The sequence below is a fragment of the Oryza sativa genome, chromosome 7 (assembly GCF_034140825.1).
Source record: "Oryza sativa Japonica Group chromosome 7, ASM3414082v1".
In the NCBI taxonomy this organism is placed as follows: domain Eukaryota; kingdom Viridiplantae; phylum Streptophyta; class Magnoliopsida; order Poales; family Poaceae; genus Oryza; species Oryza sativa.
In genome coordinates, this window is record NC_089041.1 from 21,667,184 (window position 1) to 21,690,508 (window position 23,325).

The 23,325-nt window shown below is 44.6% G+C and overlaps 2 protein-coding genes across 4 annotated transcripts; one reads left to right on the top strand and one right to left on the bottom strand.

Annotated features, from left to right (window-relative positions):
• Nucleotides 1–1,890: 1,890 nt before the first annotated feature.
• Nucleotides 1,891–5,708, bottom strand: LOC4343507 (cysteine-rich receptor-like protein kinase 10). 3 transcript variants are annotated; one of them, XM_015789369.3, is made up of 7 exons: nt 4,854–5,706; nt 4,713–4,746; nt 4,486–4,613; nt 2,962–3,169; nt 2,642–2,879; nt 2,405–2,561; nt 1,891–2,318 (listed from the first exon to the last, which is right to left on the bottom strand). In XM_015789369.3, the coding sequence occupies exons 1-7, from the start codon at nt 5,649–5,651 to the stop codon at nt 2,046–2,048; spliced, it is 1,836 nt and encodes a 611-aa protein (XP_015644855.1). In that variant the 5' UTR covers nt 5,652–5,706; the 3' UTR covers nt 1,891–2,045. The 3 variants fall into 3 exon arrangements, 2 of the variants coding, with proteins under 2 accessions (XP_015644855.1, XP_015644854.1); XM_015789368.3 differs by having other exon boundaries at nt 4,713–4,749; XR_010742537.1 differs by lacking the exon at nt 2,962–3,169 and having other exon boundaries at nt 4,713–4,749; nt 4,854–5,708.
• A 15,004-nt stretch (nt 5,709–20,712) lies between these two features.
• Nucleotides 20,713–21,144, top strand: LOC136357445 (uncharacterized). The gene has a single exon (XM_066312706.1). It carries the CDS (start codon nt 20,713–20,715, stop codon nt 21,142–21,144), a length of 432 nt encoding a protein of 143 aa, XP_066168803.1.
• Nucleotides 21,145–23,325: the final 2,181 nt, after the last annotated feature.

Genomic DNA, 23,325 nt, shown 5'->3' on the forward strand with positions numbered 1-23,325 from the left:
TAGAGCATCACCAACTATCCACCTACTCCCTCCGTCTTATTATCCTATATAATAAAGGATTTTGACTTTCTGCTTGTACTGTTTGACCACTCGTCTTATTCAAAAAATTTGTGTAAATATAAAAAACAAAAAGTTATGCTTAAAGTACTTTGGATAATAAAGTAAATCACAAATAAAATAAATAATAATTCTAAAATTTTTTGAATAAGACGAATGGTTAAACAATGCAAGCAAAAAGTCAAAATCCCTTATATTATGGGACGGAGAGAGTATTTCATTTCGAAAATTGAATTTGAGAGATTTTAGTCCAAAACACAGCTCCAACGGATCCGCTACTCTCCTGCCGAAGTTTCCGAGTTCTTTTTATTTACAAATGAGTCACTTTTTATTACAACTAGGTCCTTTTTCTTTTCTTTTCTTTTTTGCAAATTTCCTCGACACCAATGTTGGTGGTGCCGTTCTCCTTCACATTAGTGACTTAGCTTTCACCCGAGGGTGGAGAGGACGGCGCCAACGTCCTTGGTGCTGTCATGTTGGACCACGGCACCAACTACATTGGCGCCGCGAAAAGCACCATTTCTAAAATAAGTTATTTTAAGGATTTATTTGTAGAATAAGTTTTTTTTCAAAAGAACTAAAAGGTGAAAAATCCAGTTCTGGAGTTCCATCTCCCAAATCCTAGCTCGGTTGATATGAGGGCGCACGATCTCGCCTCTACCACTCCCAATCTCACGCTCCCGCCTCTCTCCTCCCGTTCCCGGGCGAGGGGCGAAATGTTTTTGTCCGTGGGTGGAGGGCATCCGTGAAGGACGAGCTCCTCAAGTCTGCAGCCGTCATGGAGAAGCTCTCTCAGGTGCTGGAACCCGATGAGACCGACGACCATCACGCCAAAATCCTGCAGCCATCGCCGCCCAAGAGGACGGCCAACATGAGCCGCCGCGAGAGTGCCACGTCGTCGTGCAGTACCGACGAGAAGGCCATGATCGCTGCAAAGCGCAAGCTCCGCGAAGTGTATCAAGAAGCAGAGGACGCGAAGCGGCAGCTAGCGCACAATTAATCAAGGTGATCGAGGCGCCGAAGTAGCACCCGATCGTGTATGAGAGAAACAGATCGGGGGCCTCGACGAACACGTCGTTGCGTCGTAGAGTCTAGACTTCTTTCTTCCTCCATGATCTGATGATCATGCCCATCTCTCCGTAAATTGATGTGCGTAATTAACTGATTCTTTTGAGTTAAACATGCTCGACCTGGATTACTCGTGTATTTGTAAACAACAATCGATGTGATGGTGCCTTCGCCGTCGCGGAAGGAGGAGGAATATATAACTGATTTTTTTTAGTTGATAGTTTACTATGCGGTCCACTTTTCTATTTTAGAGAGTCAATTTTACACAATCTATTGGAAGGATCACTTCTGTAACTTATCAAATTTCATTTAGGATTCCCAAATTCAGAATTTTGAAGATTGAATTTACACATTCTATTAGTGATGCTCTTAGCTCCACTTTTTTTTTTCTTCCCGCAAAAGTAGGTGGTGACAAAATCATCACCACCACTACTATATTTTATAAGGAGTATAACGTAATTATATTGTACTCCCTACTTCCCTAAATGTTTGACACCGTTGACTTTTTTAAACATGTTTGACCATTCGTCTTATTTAAAAACTTTTGTGAAATATGTAAAACTATATGTATACATAAAAATATATTTAACAATGAATCAAATGATATAAAAAGAATTAATAATTACTTAATTTTTTTAAATAAGACGAACGGTCAAATATGTTTAAAAAAGTCAACGGCGTCAAACATTTAGGAATGGAGGGAGTAATAACTAGTAGCATGTAATTGGAATATGTCATGGATGGACACAAACTCGATGATAAACATTGAGCGAGACAAACTGGTCAATGGTATATATTTACTCTTTATTAGTTGAACTTGGTTATCATGGAATACAAATTGAGAACTGATACACTTACAATATAAAACAAAGCAAGCAGCAACAAGCCAACAACGGTGCTAGATCTGCTTCGGCCCCCTGCTACCTGCCGGACCATTGTGTTACGGTCTGGGAGTAACCAGAGGTCCCATCGATCAAATATGCTGGCCTAGGTGCAAGAGCTGGCATAGTGCAAGTAGTGTCACTATTGAGTAAAATCATGACATCCGCCATTGTAGGTCGATCTACAGGGTTTTGCTGGACGCACAAGAGTCCAATATTGACACATTTCAGCACCTCGGTCTCACTGTAGTTTCTTCCTAAGGAATGATCAATCATCTCTGCAATTGCTCCCTCTTCCCAGTGCCTCCGTACCTAGCAACATTAGTCACACATATGTGTTTAGTCAGCAGTAATTACAATAGGCATGTATTCCTCAATGAATTAGTAGGGATGCTCACTATGCTCAATATATCTTCATCGTTCTGCTCAGACAAATATGGCCCGCTATTCCTTCTCCGGCCTGTCACGATCTCTATGACAAGAATGCCAAAGCTGAACACGTCTGATTTCGTAGAGTACTGTCCGCGCAGCACGTACTCAGGAGGCATGTAACCGCTGCATCAAAGAAGAATTGCATTTTAGTTTGTTATCTATATATGAGCGAAAAATAATGAGTGTTCCTTCGACTTAATTACAATGTCCCGGCGATACGGCTTGTGACTTCTCGAGTCTGATCCTGCCCAAAGAGCCTAGCAAGGCCAAAGTCCCCAATCTTGGGGTTCATGTCTGCGTCTAGTAAAATGTTGCTCGCCTTCATATCACGGTGGACGATCTTCTTTTGGGAGTCCTGATGAAGATATTGTAGCCCCCGGGCAATGCCTTCTATTATCTTAAATCTTACCGCCCAGTCTAGTTTTCTCTTTTGCTCTGCATCTAATTACCAAAAGAAAAAAATTGTTATTGATGGAGTGAAAAGACAAAATATGTAGGTTAAAAAGGGTAATGCTAATAGTACCAAAAAGAAAGGTGTCTAGGCTTTTATTGGACATGTACTCATAGATGAGTAATCTCTCCCCCTCGTCAAGGCAAAAACCAACAAGACGAACAAGATTTCTGTGATGAAGTTTGGCGACAAGAACTAGCTCGTTTTTCAGCTCTTCCAGCCCCTGGTTGGAGCCCTTGGCCATCCTCTTCACAGCCACTTCTTGTCCATGAAGAATTCCCTGAATAATTTAACTACTTGGCTTAGTATCTTACTCCTCCTGGATATAAATATTTGATATTTAGGATAAGTTTCGATCAACTTTTGTATTTTGGACCATTTATTTTATATTAGTACTAGTAAATTTATAATATCACGAGAGTAGTAATTTTAAGGCAAATCAATATATACCAATCCTTTAAACTAATTAATCATTTAAGGAATTATTGATGATACAAAATTTGAAATTTTGACCAAATTTGGTCTTAAATATTTATAGGTGCGCTTTGGAACCCATGTGATACGTTAAACCAAGAGTTATGGATAGAGATGTGTATTTTGTAATTTTATGGACTCAGATGACTTTTTAATAAGTTTAACAACCAGACATTCATATTTTCTTGCTTTTTGTAACGTCCATTATGAAAAAAAAAAGGTTATAGCTAGGCTCAACTTATTTAGTTAGACTACACACATGCATATATTTTACTATATAACGCTTATAGCCCAAAATAATTCTAGGCCCGACTAGATAAAAACGATTTTAGACCCGACTCATCTAAATGGAATACACCCTACACTGTAACACTATCATGTTTTACGTTCTCGCTTCACGCAATAAGTTTAAACCAATATTATAGTCATGGATCAGCTTAAACTCCTAAGTTGAAACTAAGAGCAAGTGTTATAATAGATGTGACTACTACTTCTAATTTTATTTATGTCTTTTATTGGCAACATATCCACTATATCACATATAATGTTCAAATAGTAATATCTATAATACTCTCACGTTTTACTTGGAGTTTGCGTGGATGTTGTCTTTTGATTTAGATTTAGGGTGGCTGATCATTTAATCCTATTTGGCAGCATATGGAACATTTCTGATGTGCTGTTGCTGGCTTGCTGCTGCGTGTGATCTGCCAGCTAGCTAGCTAGCTTGCCTAGCCCAACTGCCGCTGCTCGTCCTGGGGGTCAAGAAGGCCCAAGGTCAACCGGGCCAATTGCTCTACTACTGCTGGAGGCCCAAGGACTAAGGTCTCGTCCTGCTTTATTATTATTTCCTCTAATTATTCTGGGACGTCACATTTTTTTTTTATCTAAAACCAAGGGCTGGAGCAGTAGTGCACCAAACCTCTGCGATATACTTCAAGAAGAGAAGTACACCACAATTTGTGATTAATTAACAATTGAGCAGTAGTGCAATCGTACTTCTAGCCATCTAGAATTTATATTTTTGACCATATTCTGGGTTCACACCATCAAATCACACAACTTTTTCTCAAAGAAATCAACAATGATACAAAAGTTAAAAAGTTAAGAGTACTCATGCCATACCTTATAAACGGCACCGAATCCCCCCTCACCAATCTTATTGCTTTCGTGGAAGTTATCCGTTGCCACTTGCAGTGATGCCAGAGATAACAGGGTTGACTTGACACTTTCAAAGTCCTCATTTGTATCAGCTGGCAAGTTTGCATAATTTTGACTAAACTGTTAATGGATGCTCGTGGTATAAGAATGTTTAACAAGAATTTATGCCTAATTGTGTGCAGAGGACTCACTTCCGGGGTGACGCTCTGCTTTTGCCAATCTTCTCTTCTTACGTGCATTCCAGATACAGAGGGAAATTACAGCTATGATGATTGCAACTGACACTATCGGCAAGATAATTACTAGAATTTTGCTTCCTGAATTATTCTTACCTGCGTGAGCTCGTCGGCCTTGACCGGCAACCGCACCATCGGATTACCGGTGTAGAAGGGGCCCAGCTCGGACCTCAGGTAGCAGCGCGGGCCGGCGACCCTCGCCCCCTTCCCGTTGAGCGGGAACGTCTTCCACCACTGGCCCACGAGGCCGTCGAGGCAGCTCCGGCACTGCGCCGGCGACAGGTCCGGCGAGCACTGCGCCATGGAGTAGATGTTGCTGAACCCCGTGTCGTTCCCCACCCGCTGGCCCGTGGCGAACAGCTTCGTGGAGTTCTCCACCGCGTACCGCACGGTGGCGTTGAGGAGCTCGGTGACCGCGCGGTCGTAGCCGGCGACGTCGGTGCTGGTGATGTTGGTGCCGCTTATGAGGAGGCTCACCTCGCCGGAGTTGTTGGTGGCGGCGAGGAAGTCGCCCCTGTCGGAGAACTGGGCGTAGCATTGGTTGTAGACGAGGATGGCGTCCTTGGTGCGGTTGCAGGTTGGCCCCGCGTCCCTCCAGACGTTGGTGCCGCAGTCGAAGCAGTCGGAGGGGTTCATGTCGCCGCGGCAGAGCAGGAGGCCGTAGACGGCGTCCGGGCCGACGCCGCGGACGCCGGAGGCGAAGAGGGTGGGGGAGGCGGAGGCGTTCGCGCGGAGGGTGCTCGCGAGGCGCAGGAGGTTGGACTCGTAGGTGCTCCCCGCCGTGTAGTTGCCGCCGCTGGTGCCGCAGACAGGCCATGGCTGGGCGGCGGCGAGCGGGAGCGCGACCGCCGCGAAGAGGAGAACGGCATGGGCGACCAAAGAGCGTCGCAGCATTTTTTGCCGTAGATGCAGCAGTTTGGGGGCAGTGGGATGGAATGAAGCTAAGAGCAAGTTTAATAGTATAAGTTTAATAGTATAGCTAACTACTAGCTCTAAATCATCTATAGCCAATATAATAGCCAATTCATATAATAATTGTTTACTACACTATTAATACATAATCCCAACTGGCATATACACATTACGTCTTGGAATCCGTGCTGCAGCTGGTTACATATCTATAGTCTGCTGCTCTTTTCTCTTTTTTTTATCTCTTTAAAATATGTTTATAACTGATTTATAGTCTATTATTGTGCCTGCTCTAAATAGTGGAGTAGCTCGAATTAACACGGTAGCTAGCTTCGGGAATCGGGCTAAAAAAGGATGCTTCCTCCTTCAAAATTGTAAGTATTTTTAATATGAACATAAATTTTAAGGAAATAGGTATAAATAATTGAAGGAAAGATTATGGTTGATTGAGAAAAAAATTGTTGAATAAATTAATTGAAGAATATTAATGATTAGTTGAGAAAATATGGTAGGTAAAAAAGTAACTCATTTTAGGATAAGATACTGCGGAAGTAGTACAAGCCTCCTTGGCAAGTTGGCAACATGCATGCAATGCTGCCATAGCCCGTAGGTAGCGTCCGTTTCATTGTCTGAATCGTCTGAAAGAGGAAAAAGGAGGAATAATGCAAGTTGGTCGAGAGTATTCTCATGGAAACCACCCCAAGCCACGATCCCTGGATCAACATGATAGCTACTACTAGCATTTAGTCAAGTGTAATTATTTGAACCTCTTTCGATTCAAAACAATCGTATTAGGCCATGTACAAAGGTAAATAATGGGGGTGAATTTTGCCTGACATTGATGATGAGTGAAATAAGAAAAACAAGATTTGTTTCTACGTAAAGAAATGTGCCTTGCACACACTACATAATACTCCGTCCGTATTTTAATGTATGACGCTGTTGACTTTTTGATAAACGTTTGACCTTTCGTCTTATTCAAAAAATTTATGTAATTATCATTTATTTTATTGTGACTTCATTTATCATCAAATATTTTTTAAGTATGACATAAGTATTTTTATATTTGCACAAAAAAAATTGAATAAGACGAATGGTTAAACGTTGGTTAAAAAGTCAACGTCGTCATACATTAAAATAAGAAATAAGGAGGGAGTATATAGTACTCCCTCTTATGTTTAATATTTAACGTCATTAAATTTTAAAATATATGTGTAATATTATTTTCGTTGTGATTTGTTTTTTCACTAAATGTACTTTTAAGTATGACTCGTATTTTTACATATTTGCACAAAATTATTAAATAACACGATTACATGAATAGTTAAAGGTACATTCAAAAGTCAACTACGTCAAATATTAAAAGCTGAAGGGAGCATGATATTTGTAGCTCCTAGTTGTTGCCTATTATTAAATGATGTATTAGGCTGTGTGTGTTTCTTATTTTTCGTAACCTCCACTCTCCCGCAAGCACGTTTTATAAACTGTTAAACGGTGTGTATTTTACAATTTTTTTTCTATAAAAAAGTTGTTCAAGTCGCTTTATTTTACATGTACAAGGGATTAATGCCCAACCCTAAGAGCTAAACATAGCCTTATATATGCTCAATCTGTCCTTATCAAGGCTATTGATCCTATGGGATTAGCAGAGTTTACGCACGAGAGGAACCACGATTGAGGTCTCTTGACTTCAGGATACTCTAGATTCATGGTATTTGCTATAACATTATTCGGTTGTGGTGTATTGTCAAGCACGCTATTGTTTAAAAAAAAAGAGACCCTATTCCAATACCATCTTCCAATAGAGACATATATAACTTTGAAAAAAAGATTGACTATTCGTATGAATTGAATTCAAACAAATAATAGCTAATATTTAAATTTTTTTGCAAATTCAAAAGTTGTCCCAAATTGTCTAAATGACAATTGCAAAAAAAAAAAGATAAAATAAAATTTATACCAATATTTTCTGGATTTAAATAACTGTTTTTTATTTCCGGTATTTGGGAAAATTTTTAATTTGCATAAAATGTTTAAAGTCAGCCAAAATTTTGAAATTTAAAGCTTGCAAGTTGTCCAAAGGTAAAACCTTTTTTAAAAGATTTTATCTCTCTATATAAATTAATTATCGGAGTGTCTTTTGACAGATAACCGTATAACCAGAGTATCTTAGGGTAAAGCTGTAAAAAGTAGGTTTTATAGAGCAAATGCCTCAAAGTGTCATGGAGCAAATTTTTTTATTTTATTTACAGTCCTCGCAAATTACTTCTATAACTTTTTTAGTGGTCTATTCATTTTGTTAAACAGTGTATATATCATGGTTATGGATACCACATACCCAATAGTAATCGACTAAACTCGGCGGGGCCCATTATATACAGTCTTATATGGAATTATTACTCGTATATAGAAGGAGTTCCAGATAAGTAAGGACAAGTAGAGTTCTATATGAAAACTATATGGACTACTCAAATTGTATCCATATTGGTATTTGTAGTTATGTTTGGACAATGGGACATCTATGGGTATAAATACAAGACCCCCTAAAGAAGGGGGAGGAGACCAACACAAGCCAAGACAAAGCCAGATATCGACATCAGAGATTAGCCTAGACAGATCCAATCTGGTGCCTGTGAAGACCAACAAGAGGGATCTAGTGCAATCTCTCATCGTGACGAGTTTATATTCAAGGAGGAAGACTACCCCGTCGTCGACTACGTGTTGGTGTTCGTGCCACCATATCGACGACGGCTAGATAGACAATCCCAAATATTGTACTTGTGTGATTCTGATAAATATAGAGTAACTGTAACACCCTGAAAATTCGACCGACAAAATCGAAACCCTAAAAATACGGATCTTTAAAAACTTTTTAAATAAATTGCATCATGCCGGTTTTATTCGCCTATTTTATTTGGATTTGATTTCGGAGTTCATTGATCGTGAGTAAAGAATAATCAATTAGGAATAAACCCTAAAAATAAATTGGCAAAATAAATAATTGAAATATAATTTAAAATAAAGATTAGGCGAGATAGAAATAAATAGAATATTACCGCGACCATATTGGTAATAATTAAATTTAAGTGCGATGGAATAAGAATTAGCCCTAATTAAAATTCAAATAAATTATATAAAAATAAAATATGGGTAATATTAATCCAGGGTGAATCCATTGGTTGAAATAACACAAATATTGAGTAAACTTAATTTGTGCAAAAATTAGGATTTATAGAATAAAATTTATATAGGGAATAGGCTAAATTAGGGTTAAATAGGAGCTAGCACTGTTCATTGCGCAGTAGGTGCTCGACGAGGTTTCCTAGCCATGCCCCCTCCTCTGCCGCGCGCGCCTCGCGCCCCGAGCCGCCGCGCGCCGTCGCCATCGCCGCTGCCGCGCCGCGCCGCCGTCCCGTCGCGCGCCTGCCGCCTCGCGCCCCGCGCCCCTGCCGCATGCCCGTCGCCCTCGCGCCCCGCGCACCGCTCGCCGTCGCATCGCCGCCCTTCGCCCTCGCGCCTACGCGCCGCCGCGCGGCCGTCTCGTCGCCGTCGCACTCGCGCCGCTGCCGGGCCACACGTCCCGTCGCGCCGAGCCCCGTGCCACCGCGCGCGTCGCATCGTTGCTGCCGCCCGCCCATCGCGTCGCCGCCCCGAGCCCCGCGCCGTCGCATCGCCGCGCGTCGCCGTCACCCCGAGCCCCGTGCACCGCCATCGTGTCGCCATTAAGCCGGCCACCCCCTCTCCTTCTTCCCCCTCTCCCCTATAAATACCCCCACCCCATTCCCCTCTTTTCTCCTCTCTTCCTCTCCACTGCGCCGCCGCCCTCGGTGCCGCCGCGCCGCGCCATGCGTCGCCCCGCCTTGCGTCGCCGTTGCCGCCGCCGTCGTCAGTAAGCCGCCGCTCCCCCCCCTGTTTGGTCGCTGTTGCCGCTCGGGTAGGCAGAGAACCGAGAGGGAAGGGAGAAGCCGGGAGGGAGAGAAAAAGAAAGAAAGAAGAAGAGGGAAAAAGAGAGAAAAAAATAAAGAAAAGAAGAGAGAAAAAGAAAAGGAAAAATAAATAAAAAATTAGAGAGAGATTAAGGAGGTTTAGAAAATTTAAAATAATTAGAATTTAATTGTAGATTATTGTTAGCCGTAGAATTGCAAAGTTTTATATAATCGTAGATTATTTTGGAGATTCTTAGGAGTAATCGATTCGCGTTCGACTTTTATTTGAGTTTATTTGGATTTTATTTGAATTCTAATTGAATTCAAATCATTTCTTCGTACGTAATTTTAGAGCCCGAGGGAGTTGTGGATCCGAGCAAGGATCAAGACCCGCAAGACTACGAGCAAGGCAAGTCATCACTATTCTTTGAACATGTTGATCCCAATTGCGAAATTATTTTGTTTACAAATAAAATTGCATGCAATGATGAACATCCCACTTGTGATTATGCCATGCCTTGATTATTGTTTACCCTTAAATATTTGTAACCATGTTTATGTATGAGTCCCTAGTCAATTATGACAATTGCTTAGAAATGCTATTCTAGAATCATGCATACTCATATTTATCAAATGCTATATGCCTGGGCAATTACCTTTGGGAAGGTAATTGAGATGCGGCATATGGAGACATGAGCGCCACATTGCCATGATAGTGATGACATGATTTGGTGAAAGGAAAATAAAATGAAACAACTATTTTCAACTGGGGCGGATGTAGGATTTGGGTGGTGTCTGGAAAAGGCTAGTGCCGTCCCTGGTCAGTTAAGGACCGAGCCATGAGGTTAAGCATGAAACGACCCCCGTACAACCACACTTCTCGTATGGGTATAGACCTAGCGGAGTAGATAGATGAGCGGAGGCAGTATCCATGCATAGTGGTTTCTTGATATGTGAGGCAGGGGCTCTACGGTGGGGCAGCCTTTGGTAGGACCGCGAGGCGGGTGCCTACAGTGGTGTCGCCATCGGTAGGACTGCCATGTGAGAATCTAAACATAATTATACCTTAATGCATGTGTGAGTCTTCCTTTCCCGGGTGCGCCAGAACTCCTCTCACTGCTAGAAATCGTATTCCGCCTAGAGTGCATGAGGATGTAAAGTTTATGGAGTGGGTACTGCCAATGCGAGGTTATCAAAAAGCTTTGCCGTGACGCGTCTCATGTGTTGGGACGAGGCTCATGTGTTGGGCAGTCGCGGAGTGCGGATAAAGTGTACATCCACTGCAGTGTGAGTAAACCAAATCTATTCGAATAGCCGTGCTCGCGGTTATTGAGCACCGAGACATGTATTACACTTGGCTAGACTCTAAATTCTTAATTTGTGTGGGATGGAATATTGCATGATGATTTTTATGCTGATGGAGCCACTTCCTGAGAGGAGGGAAGGTGGTCGTCCTCAGAAAACCATGACGACTCAATGGCGGGAAGCTATCCTTGGGATCACAATGGATGGTGGACAGAACCGTCGTTCTTTGATATGAACACTGGTACTAAAAATTTGATCAGTCATGCTAGGTCTTAGGCTTGTGAAAAGAATTACAAAACTTACTTTGCGCAAAAGAACCATAGCCATCCCTTGAATACCCCCTATCATGTGCATTGTTGCTGTGGTGGCTTGCTGAGTACGGTTGGTACTCACCCTTGCAATATACAAACTTAATCAGAGGTCGAAGATGAAGCTTCGGAGGATCCCTACGCTTACTACCAAGAGGGTGATGAAGACGATGGCGCTCAGTAGGTCTTAGTTATGGTCGTTGCCTATGGCAACGGCGTGCCGCTGCCTTAACTCCGCTGCCTTATCTACTTCTGCTTTTGGAATGTATTCCGGACCATTCGGTCCTATGTTCTAAGACTATGCCTGCAAGCCTATGATGTAATAATGCGCACTAGACCCTCGTGTATGTGCACTTGGTATTTCAGCTATGAACTCGTGTGTACCAGACTACTTGATCCAGGGAAATGGTACTATTTACACGATTGATTCCTGTTATAAAAACGGGGGTCCACAGTAACACCGGTGTCACGCCCGGAATTTCTATCCAAAATTCCAAACGCTTACATGTGTGTGAACCCTCGTCCAGGAGTCAGCCGAGGCACACAATAACAAATTGATAATAGAGTACAATTATTACTCTAATTAATAGGCGAATAAAATGTCATTACAGAGGTAGATAGTTCCTCTCAATCAATAAAGATCTAAGCAGCGGAAAAATAAGATAAACGGCGCAGACGGCTCCACTCCACAGGCAGCTTGACCAGGGCTACACCTAATCCTCCACACCATCAGCGTCACTGTAGAACTCTTCCTCTGATGAATGATTGCAAGGTGAGTATATGACATACTCAGCAAGCCACGCAGCAAATATGCAAGTGCACAGGATAACAAAGGATGGCATAGTAGGGTTTCATTTGCATAAACAGCATTTAATAAACATTTCAGAATTTAATAAAACAGTTAAGTAATAATTAAACAATATTAATCCAACGCTATACAACATACCCTGTTGTATAGGCCCAACCATTCTGAACAACCATACCCGGCTGTACAGATCTATCTCCAAACCAGGAATATACAATTCCAAACCAGGAGCTAAACAAATTATTACCAGTTATAGCATCTTTTATCATGATGAGAGGTGTGAGACTAATCACGAAAGACATTGTTAGACCCGCCCATAACCGCGGGCACGGCTATTCGAATAGTTTTACTCTGGCTAGAGGTGTACCACTGTACCCACAAGACACAGCCCCACAACATGTCACCATGTGCCTCAATACCACCACGGTACCTCGGAAAGGAGCTGTGACAATACCCCTCGCACAACACAATCCACCACAGGGCACCTTTTCTGGATCATAATCACCCCCTTATAAACAAGGCATGGACTCCCCAGCGACCCCCGTGGGCTTATCTCCGCCACTTCTCAGTCTGGTGCTCTGCAATGAACCATGCTATACAAAAGGTAAAGCCGTTGCCCACGCTGGCTTGTGGTTGGCACGGTTAATGTTTCACAACCGAAACTCGTGAACCGGTCCTTAATTGTCATGAGCACGACTCTCAAAACCATGTGCTCACAACCCACCATTATCAAGTTTTAGTTGGCAAGTAATTGATTAACCTAATCACGATTGACCATCGTGAACTATCATTAAGCCATCATTAAATAATAGTGAGTCATAAGTTATCCCAATAGTGTGCTAATGTTTCTAAGCATGGCTAAGCAATCATATCTAATATCTAGCTGAACCAATATATATATAGCCCAACTAGTCAAGTTATAATAACCCAAGGTATCAAGGAATAAAGTAATCAAGAACAAAAGGGCTATAACAAACAATAGGTTAATTCCATCCAATGACATTCGAAAATAAATGCAATAGTTGAATAGAAATAGTAGCTTTAAACGGGATCAACATGCTCAAAGGGTTGTTTGGGATCTGTGTGACTTGCCTTGCTGGCCTTGGAACTCTTCAAATTCTTCTCCTGCGAAAACGGACTCTCCGGAAACGTCGGAATCTAAACAGAAAAGAGCAAAATCACCAAAACAGCACATAAACAAGCATGAACAGTACATGTGGATATTTTTAACATGTAGATCTCAATTTTAGAAAAATTTAGAGACTTGAACCAACTAAATCTGAGCTAAGATGAATTAGTTATGAATTTTTAAAGATTAAATCGGATTAAAACACTTATATGGATTTTAATTGAATTATGACGCCATAATGAATTACTTTTGAAAAGGAAAAAGGAATTATTGCGTCAACGGCTAGGGTTTGCGGTGGACCGGGCGCACGGCGGCGGTTCACGGGAACGAACGGCCGAGATCGATCTTATCCAAAACGAACGGCCGAGATCAAGCGGTCCACGACCGGATCACGACGGGCGGCCACGATGACGTCAGCGGTGACGTCACCTCCGGCGGCGGCTCGGCGGCTCGGGCGCGCATGCTCGCCGGCGAACGACGGCGCGAGGACGCGAACGGAGGGCACCAGCACGTAGAACGCGACGCGGCGAACTCACCGATGACCAAAACGGCGGTGGAAGATGAACGGACGACGGCGGCGTCGAGGAAAAGGCGGCGGAGTCCTTCGGTTTGACGACGACGGCGGTGCTCCGGCGGTCAACAGCGACGGCGAAGGGGCGGACGAGGACGGCGACGCGACGGCGACCACGATGGCGGTCTTCCCGAGTGACGGCGACGACTGGAGCGACGGCGGCGCACGGCTGGAGCGGCGGCGACGACGGCGGCGCTAGGTCACACGGCGCTAGGGCTCTTCCGACGGCGAGAGACGAAGGCGAGGGTGGCGACGGGTAGCGGCGGGCTTGGGGATCCTTTTATAGGGGCAAGGAGGCGGCGGCGAAGGCCCACGGCGACCGGCGACAAGAAGGAAAGATTAGGGTTCGGAGGAAAGGGTTCGATCCGAATCAAACTCGAATCCACGGATTTCCAAACGAAATTAGCCGACGATTCCAAAAGAGAAAAGGTAGAGGAGATCCCGAAGATCATTTCCCCTCTATTGATTTCACCGGAGAAGGAAAGACGCGGCCGAATTTGGAAGGAGACGGCGGCACGGCTTGGCTAGGTTCGGGCGGCGGCCGACGCGAGGAAGACGACGACCCCGACAGGCGGGCCCCACCTGTCAGCGACGGGAACGCGCGCGCGCGGGCGGGCGCTCGGCTTGGGCCGACCTGGGCCGAGAGAGAGAGAAGGTTTTGGGCCGACTTTCGGCCCAAAGCCAAAAGAGACTTTTAAAATCCTTTTTCAATTTAAATTATTCATGAAATGCAATTTCATTTATTAAAAATACTTCCTTAGCTCAAATAAATCCCAGAAAAATCTAGGAATTATAGAATTAAGCAAAGTATTTAATGAAATTTTATCTAGCCCCATTTTATATTGGAATTTATTAATTAAAAATTAGATCTTCTCTTCTAGGCTTTTAAAATCAATTTTAATAATTCCAATTAAACAACAATTTATATATTTAGGATTTTTAGGGTGTGACAACCGGCTATGACCAACAAGAATAGGGCTATTACCTGTCAGATAAGGGGCCCGAACCTGTATAAAAACCCTTGTCTCCATCTCTTTTACCTCAATTTCGCATATACCCTGGTACCGACGATCTCCATATATACCATGCAAATACCGTAGTCGTCACCTCAAACGTCGACAGTGGCACGCCTGGTAGGGAGATTTTGGTGCTTCAATGTTTCGACGAGATGGATTCTCCGACAACCTCTGGAAGTGTTTGTATATGCAATATTTGTCCGTTGATCCTATTTTCTTATATCGCCCTATCTTGAAGTCAATCCTATTGTCCATTTGCGCTATTCTGAATGCGTATTAACTAAGTCGTGTAATCGGGAATTGGTTTCCCAACTTCACGGCTAGGAGCTAGGATTTCGTCAGCTTTAGCTTGGTTTGTTATAAGATTTAAGCTACCTTTGCCGAAAAACCATTTTTCCATAAAAATAGCTAGGGCTAGGAAGAGTACCAGACTCTAATTGCTGAGGGCAGCTTTAGCGAGAGTACTCTTTTATTGCCATGTGCAGATTCAATTTATTTTTAATTTTTAAATTCATATTATATTATGTTACCCTTGAGCATTTGCTTCTGGGCTATTTGTATATAACAATTTGTTCTAGGTATTGATTTCAGGAAAATCATATTTTAGGGCTTTGTCACAGATTCTACAACTACTCGACTACTCGAGAACGGTTGAACGATTACTCGAGAACAGTTGGACAACTACTCGATTACTCGAGAACAGATGGTGGAGTTTGACAAGGATTATGGAATGAAGTGATGGTGTATCCACCGAGATGAAAATTCTTGACTTCAACCCAAATTCTCGATTACGGCAAGACAGAAAATTTAGTAGTATACTCCGTACCTTCTCAGTCGTCCGAGAACGGTTAAGCAAGCACGACATTGTTATTCCAAGGTCTTCGATCGATAAGATCAACTCGTTCATTTGCGTTGATTTCAGGCTCGTTTCTGGCAGTTGTTTAGACTTCAATTTAAATACACTTGTGCACCGTTGATCTTTTTCAGAGATGTTGAGTACTCCATGTCTTCTCGAATGTTATCGAGAACGACCAAGTCAGCATGACAATGTGAATTCATTTTAGTTGAAGTTGGGGGCTATTGTCCTGGTTATGGACACCACATACCCAATGGTAATCGACTAACCTCGGCAGGACCCATCATATACCAAGTCTTATACAGAATCATACCTCGTATATAGAAGGAGTTCCAGATAAGGAAGGACAAGTAGAGTTCTATATGGAAACTACATGGACCACTCGGATTGTATCCATATTGGTCTCTCTAGTTCTACTTGGACAAGGGGACATCTATGGATATAAATACAAGACCCTCTAGGAGGAGAAGGAGGAGACCAACACAAGCCAAGACAAGCCAGACGTCGACATCAAAGATTAGCCTAGACAGACCCAATCTAGTGCCTACAGAGGCCAATAAGAGAGATCTAGTGCAATCTCTGATCTCGGCGAGTTTATATTCGAGGAGGAAGACTACCACGTCGTCGACCACGTATTGGTGTTCATACCGCCATGTCAACGACGGCTAGATAGACAATCCCAAATATTGTACTTTTGTGATTCTGATGAATATAGAGTAACACCAGCTACGGCCAATAGGAGTAGGGCTATTACCTGTCAGATAAGGGGCCCGAACCTGTATAAAAACCTTGTCTCCATTTCTTTTACCTCAATCCCGTATATATCTTGATATCGATGATCTCCACACCATGCAAATACTATTGTCGTGACCTCAAACGTCTGACAGTATATACATCGATTCATTTCATAGGACAAATTAAATATAAAGTACGCAATAAAGATATATTTATGCTTCTATATTTGGATTCTTTTCATTTTGCAATGGAACTCATTTAATTGTGCATAGACAGTAGATGAAGCACAGTGCACCTGATGTATACACCACGTGCGAGCTTCAGCTGCAGGATACAACAAAGTTGTGGCATATGTCATAGTTTTTCAATTCAAAGGCCTATATATTATACATTTATCTTTTAGCCAAACCTTACTTAAGGTGTGACCAATCAATTTATGAGCCACGCATCTAGCCATGTTTGGCATGTGAACCAAACAATTAGGCTGAGTACGAGTTCGGGAGGCAAGGTTCCCAACCCTGTTTCCTAGCACGAAAAATAAAGCAAATGAGCGAGATTAATTAAGTATTAGTAAAAAAACTTGAAAAATAGATTAATATGATTTTCTAAATTAATTTTTCTATAGAAAACTTAAAAAAAACACATTGTTTAGCAGATTAAAAACGTGTGTGCGATGAGGGATGTGGGTTGGAGAAGGGGAAGAATATATAGTCTTTGATGGGGCAAGAAAAACAACTAGCGGGATCTGTGAGTCCATGTCGCCAAGTTCCAGCGCACGAATCTCCGTAACAAGAGACCAAGACCACATAAGAGCAAGGATAATAGTATAGCTCACTTCTTACTATTAGCTCATTTTAAAACCAACATATATAATAGATTAGCTATAACGTTAGCTATAATTTTATTTTCCTCTCTCTATCTCTCACTTATACATTTAATGCATTTATCTTGGAGATTGTGTTAAGCTAGCTTTTACATGAGAGCCAACCCCTTTAATTTTTTTCTACCTCTCTTCTCCACATAAACTTATAAGCTTATAGTAGACTTATAGCTCGCTATTATTATACTTGCTCTAAAAGGCTCCGTCGCGACCGACGACGGCCGGGGGTGGGCGGACGAACGATCAACGCGGCATCAACTTTGGCCACTTGGCGGTCAGCTCTCTCGATCGGTCATGATGAGTGGATCGAGCAAGGCACGCCACAGCACCCGTCACGGGGGCTGACATGACATATGCATATATGCTCACCTGTCTATATGATCGACGATCGAGATCAGCACCCGCGAAAACGGTGGTGTTCGCCACAAACCGTGGGCGGTAGCTCGGCGGGCTCGGCCCCAGACTCCCTGGCAGGCAGGCAATATAATACCGGATAACGGGGTAGAAGAGTTCTGTTTATTAGTTTGAAAAAGTACACCGAAGGTCCCTCAACTTGTTATTGGGATAAAAAACGTTCTCGAACCACAAAACCAGATATGCGGGGTCCCTTAACTATACAAAATCGGTCAACCGAGGTTCTTTGGTGGTTTTGACCCCGGTTTGGTTTACATGGCGGCTGAGTCAGCGTGGGATACACGTGGGCCCCATATGTCAGCATACCACGTCAACTCTCTCTTTCCTCTTTCTTTTTTCTCTTCTTTTTTCACACCATCCAGGCGGTGCTCCATCCATGGCGTCGAGGTCGAGGAGGCCAATTGCCGACATCGCCAGGCGGGGCTCTTACGCCGTGCACGACGTAGTCACCGTGTCACCGTGCGCCGCGCACTCGAACCCGCGCCCGCCCTCCGCCACGGCGAACTGCGCGTGCACCTCCGTTCACGCGCCACCGTCGCCTGCTCCTCCTCCATGGCCGCCGCCGCCGCGCCGCGTCCACAGGTGCACGCTGAGACGGCTCTTCTCGACGGCAGACACCAGCACTACGCCAGATCCTCACACCTCTGACGGGATACCTGTGACGGGCAAACGATTTGGTCACTAGTGACCATTACCTCTGACGGGTCAGACGGGATAACGTCACCGGTGAGCCATCCGGCCGCGGACCGTCACAGGTATCCCCTCACCTGTGACGGGCCGAAAGGAAAACCCGTCAGAGGTATACCAGTGACGAGTTTTGCTTCCAACCCGTCACTGGTATCCCCTCACCTGTGACGGCTTTCATTTCTGGCCCGTCACAGGTGAGCGGATACCAGTGACGGGCCGTTGAATAGAAGCCCGTCAAAGGTATGAGCAATACCTTTGACGGGCTTTTTTTATCTAACCCGTTTGAGGTGTGTTGGATCTATAAATACCCCCAAACTGCCAACTGCTTTCCATCCCGACCATTGTACTGTTCACAAATCGGTTGGGAGGGCAAGGGGGGCGATTTTTTGCTAAAATTCAAGGTAAAAAACACATTATTCTCCATTCATTCTCAACATATCGATCATCATTTATTTTTCTTCGTATGTTGTTGATTTCAGATGGATCGTAGATGGATGTACTATGCGCATCGTTCGTCTACCGAGTATAGAGAGGGGGTCACTGAATTTGTCACATTTGCGGATAATGACAGAAAAAGTAGGATGAGCATGCACATGTTGTGCCCATGTAGGGGCTGTAAGAATGAACAGATGATCGAAGACAAGGATGAAGTGCATGCTCATTTGATAATGAATGGATTCATGAAGAAATATACCTGCTGGACCAAGCATGAAGAGCAAGAGGCGCCTGATGTCGCAGCTGAAGAAGTGTTGGATCAGGATGTAGAGAACACCGCCGCAGCTCGAGAAGGCATGTTCGTACCTTCTCCTTTAGGTGGAGAGACCATAGATTTGGACACTCAATGTCTATCTACAATGTTGCATGACATTGAAGACGCAGAGGACAACGACAGAGATTATGAGAAGTTTAGTAAGTTGGTGGAAAATTGCCAGATACCGTTGTATGATGGATGCAAGTCGAAGCACAGCAAGTTGTCATGCGTGTTGGAACTCATGAAGCTTAAGGCTAGTAATGGCTGGTCGGACAAGAGTTTTACAGAACTCCTTGAACTGTTAAAGGATCTGTTGCCAGAGGGGAACAATTTACCTCAGACGACATATGAAGCGAAGCAAGTATTATGTCCGTTGGGCCTGGAGGTCAAAAGAATTCATGCATGTCCGAACGACTGCATTTTGTATTACAAGGAATACGCTGACTTGGATGTCTGCCCTATCTGTGGGGCATCAAGATACAAACGAGCAAAGAGTGAAGGTGAAAGAAGTAAGTCAAAGAGGGGAGGCCCAGCAAAGGTGGTGTGGTATCTCCCAATTGCGGAGCGCATGAAGAGAATGTTTGCGAACAAGGAACAAGCTAAGCTTGTGCGCTGGCATGCCAAAGAACGGAAAGTCGATACTATGCTGAGGCACCCAGCAGATTCAGTACAGTGGAGGACAATCGATAGGATTTACCAGGAATTCTCAAATGACCCAAGAAACATGCGTTTCGCAATGTGTACGGACGGCATTAATCCTTTTGGTGATTTGAGCAGTCGTCACAGTACATGGCCAGTTCTGCTTGTTAACTATAACCTTCCTCCCTGGTTGTGTTTCAAAAGAAAGTACATTATGCTTGCCATGCTCATTCAAGGACCGAGACAACCTGGCAACGATATCGATGTGTTCCTTGAACCGATAATCGATGACTTCGAAAGGCTATGGAATGAGGGCACACGAATATGGGACGCATATGCACAAGAGTATTTCAACCTCCATGCGATGCTGTTTTGTACCATCAACGATTATCCAGCCCTTGGCAACCTTTCTGGCCAAACTGTGAAAGGGAAATGGGCGTGTTCGGAGTGTATGGAGGAAACAAGAAGCAAATGGTTGAAGCATTCACACAAGACGGTCTACATGGGTCACAGGAGATTTCTCCCAAGGTATCACTCGTATAGGAATATGAGAAAGAATTTCAATGGACACAGAGATATAGCCAGACCCCCGACAGAGCTAACAGGGACAGAGGTGCACAACTTAGTGATGGGAATAACCAACGAGTTTGGAAAAAAGAGGAAAGTTGGAAAGCGAAAAGAGAAGAGCACATCGAAGGAAAAAACAGAGGAGCATGTGGAAAAACAAAAGACAAAAGAGAGGAGCATGAGGACGGCAGACACCAGCACCACCCCCGCTGCTCCCTCCCTCCCGCCGCCGAGCTCCACCAACGCCGGCGACCTCAGGAATCGCCTCATCAGCAGCTGCATCTGGGAGCCCAGAATCCGAAGGGTGGGACGGAGGCGGCGTCGGCGTCGGCGACGAACGTGTCGGCGGAGATGCTCTTGATGGCGGAGATGTTCCGACGTGAGGGGCCCCGAGCAGTCGGTCGGGGCGGCTGTGCCGCTGCGGCGGCTGCTGACGAGCACCGGGCTGGACGCGGATATGGGAGGGGGAGGGAAGGCAACGCGGCGTCCGTGGCAGTCGTCGAGGAGGGCGTCGGGGGAGGAGGTAGCGGGAGGAAGGTGTGCAACGGCGGCGGCGGGGGGGGGGGGGGAAGGGCGCGACGGCCGCTGCGACGCCGACGTGCACTGCCAGCGGATGATCCAGGCCAACCCGACGAACCCGCTGCTGCTCGGCAACTACGCGAGGTTTCTCAAGAAGGTGGAGAGGGACGCAGCGAGAGCGCAGGAGTACTGCGAGCACGCCATCGTCGCCAACCCCGGCGACGGCGACGCCCTCGCGCTCTACGCGGGCCTCGTCTGGGAGACCACCCGCGACACTGACCGCACCGACGCCTACTTCACCCGCGGGAGGGGCCCCGCCACCGCTCGCCCGCCGCCGCCAAGCCGACTGCTCGACGTTGCCGCACCGTGATTCCTCCGACAGGGCGACGCCGACGCCGGCCTCCCCGCGCCTCGCCGCCACCACCAAGCCGACGCTGACGCTAGATTTGTAGAGATCGCCGGCCTCCCCGTCGCCTGTCGCTAGCCGAGAAAAGAGATGATGACGTGGAGGGATAGGAGGGGAAAGAAATGTGGGGCCCATGTGGGTCCCAAGCTGACTCAGCCGCCACGTAGGCTAAAATCGGGGTCAAAACCACCGAGGGACCTTTTGTGACCGGTTTTGATTAGTTAAGGGATGCGAGATATCTGGTTTTGCGGTTTGAGGATGATTTTGTATCTCGATGACAAGTTGAGGGACCTTGAGTGTACTTTTTCCTTATTAGTTCACCCATTACGTCGGCCGTCGAATGAGTGAGGCTCACAGCCCAAATCAGAGCAAAGTATAATATAGATGGCCATAAGGTCCGGCCCAGGCACGGCTAGCCAAGGCCCACCAGCCATCGGGCCGGCACGGCCTGATCGGCACTTTGTGTCGGGCCAGGCCAGCCCATGGGCTGCACCTCCGGCCTAGGCACGGCCCACCAGCAGTCGGGCCGTGCCGTGCCGGCCCGAAGGAACGCGGGGCCCATCATACCTTTTTAAAATAAGTCTATTTTCTTTCCCTCTTCTTTGGGCTGGATATATATATAATGACAATAAGTCTATTTTCCCTCCCTCATATTTGGGCTAGCATATATATAGCTAAAATAAGTCTATTTTTCATCACTATTATTTGGACAGTGGTATATAATATGTCTATTTCTACTCCCTATTCTTTATTTGCCAGGCCTGGCATGCCGGCCCGTCATGCCGTGCTGGCCCGGTCGTGCCGGGCTGGCCCAACGTGCCGGTGGGGAGGCCCAGGCACGGCCCGGCGGTCGGGCCGGGCTGGCACGGTCCCGATGGTCGGGCCGTGCCATGCTTGGATCGGGCCAAAATACCGTACCGTGGGCCGGGCCGTCGGGCCTCGGGCTTTTTGCCATCTACTCCCTCCGTCCCAAAAAATGACAAACCCTGGGTTTCCGTGTCCAACTTTGACTGTCCGTCTTATATGAAATTTTTTTATAATTCATATCTTTATTGTTGTTAGATGATAAAACATGATTAATATTTTATGCGTGACTTGTCTTTTTAATTTTTTTCATAATTTTTTTAAATAAGACGGACGGTCAAATATTGGGCACGGAAATCAGGGTTTGTCTTTTTTTTTAGACGGAGGGAGTATAAAGTATAGGCAACTGCTAATATCTAGCCTATCATTTCTCTTTTCTCGTAAAGCTCGTTGGACCCTGTACTTTATATAGTTACTAGTTGGTTATAGATAGTAGTAGTAGTTTGTTTCTCTTTTCTCCTCTATAACACAGCGGTCAGCACAAATCTAATTCTACAGCCTGTATAGCTTGCTTACATCATCTTTTATTTTTATTATTATGTGTGCTCTCACTAGTCTAAGGTTATGTTCAAATCAAGAATCGACGTGAGCTTTATCGACTACACATAATAAAACGGTGCAAGTGATCAGGATAAGATCAATTGAGAACTTGAAATTTTAATTTATCTGATGTTTGAAAGACCTTCGATATAGAATGTTTTCGGAAAACATACCGTTTAGTGTTTAGAGAAGTGTGCTCATGATAAACGTGGAAAAAGCTCCCTCTAGTAACACACATTCTAAAGACAAGTTGGGGTGAGCTACTCTATCATCTTAAGCAAGCACACTTCGCAAAACTACTAAACGATATATTTATTAAAGATAACCTTTTATTCTCAAAGGGATTAGTTGTGGTGGTAGTGAGCGGTGAATCTACTATCATCTTATATTGTCTATTTTCACTCCAAATCAAACATACAATAGAAGAGTAGAAGTCACGACTAGACCCTGGAGCTCTCAATCATGATCATCCTTGCACGCCGCTAATAACTGGATTATTTTTTTACGAGACTGGTAACATAAGAACAAACAATCCCTAATTAATTTAAAACTACATAAATGCTGGGGGACGGGATCCTGTTCACCATCCTCCTCACGGGTTGCCCTAATTCCATGGTGAGCATGGAGGGGATGAAGGCGGACCCGCTCCTCACGAAGACAATGAGGTCGCCCAGTTGAGGTGGTCCCACTCCTCCAGGAAGTCGAAGATCTCTAGTGTCCTTCTCACCTCCCAACCACTCC

Excerpts from the sequence above, each read along its gene's own strand:
- LOC136357445 (XM_066312706.1), top strand. The coding sequence starts at position 20,713 with ATGGGAGGGGGAGGGAAGGCAACGCGGCGTCCGTGGCAGTCGTCGAGG.
- LOC4343507 (XM_015789368.3), bottom strand. The coding sequence starts at position 5,651 with ATGCTGCGACGCTCTTTGGTCGCCCATGCCGTTCTCCTCTTCGCGGCG. Across the intron at positions 4,750-4,853 it reads AGGCCGACGAGCTCACGCAG|AAGAGAAGATTGGCAAAAGC; the intron begins GTAAGAATAATT and ends AATGCACGTAAG. Across the intron at positions 2,319-2,404 it reads ATGAAGATATATTGAGCATA|GTACGGAGGCACTGGGAAGA; the intron begins GTGAGCATCCCT and ends TAATGTTGCTAG.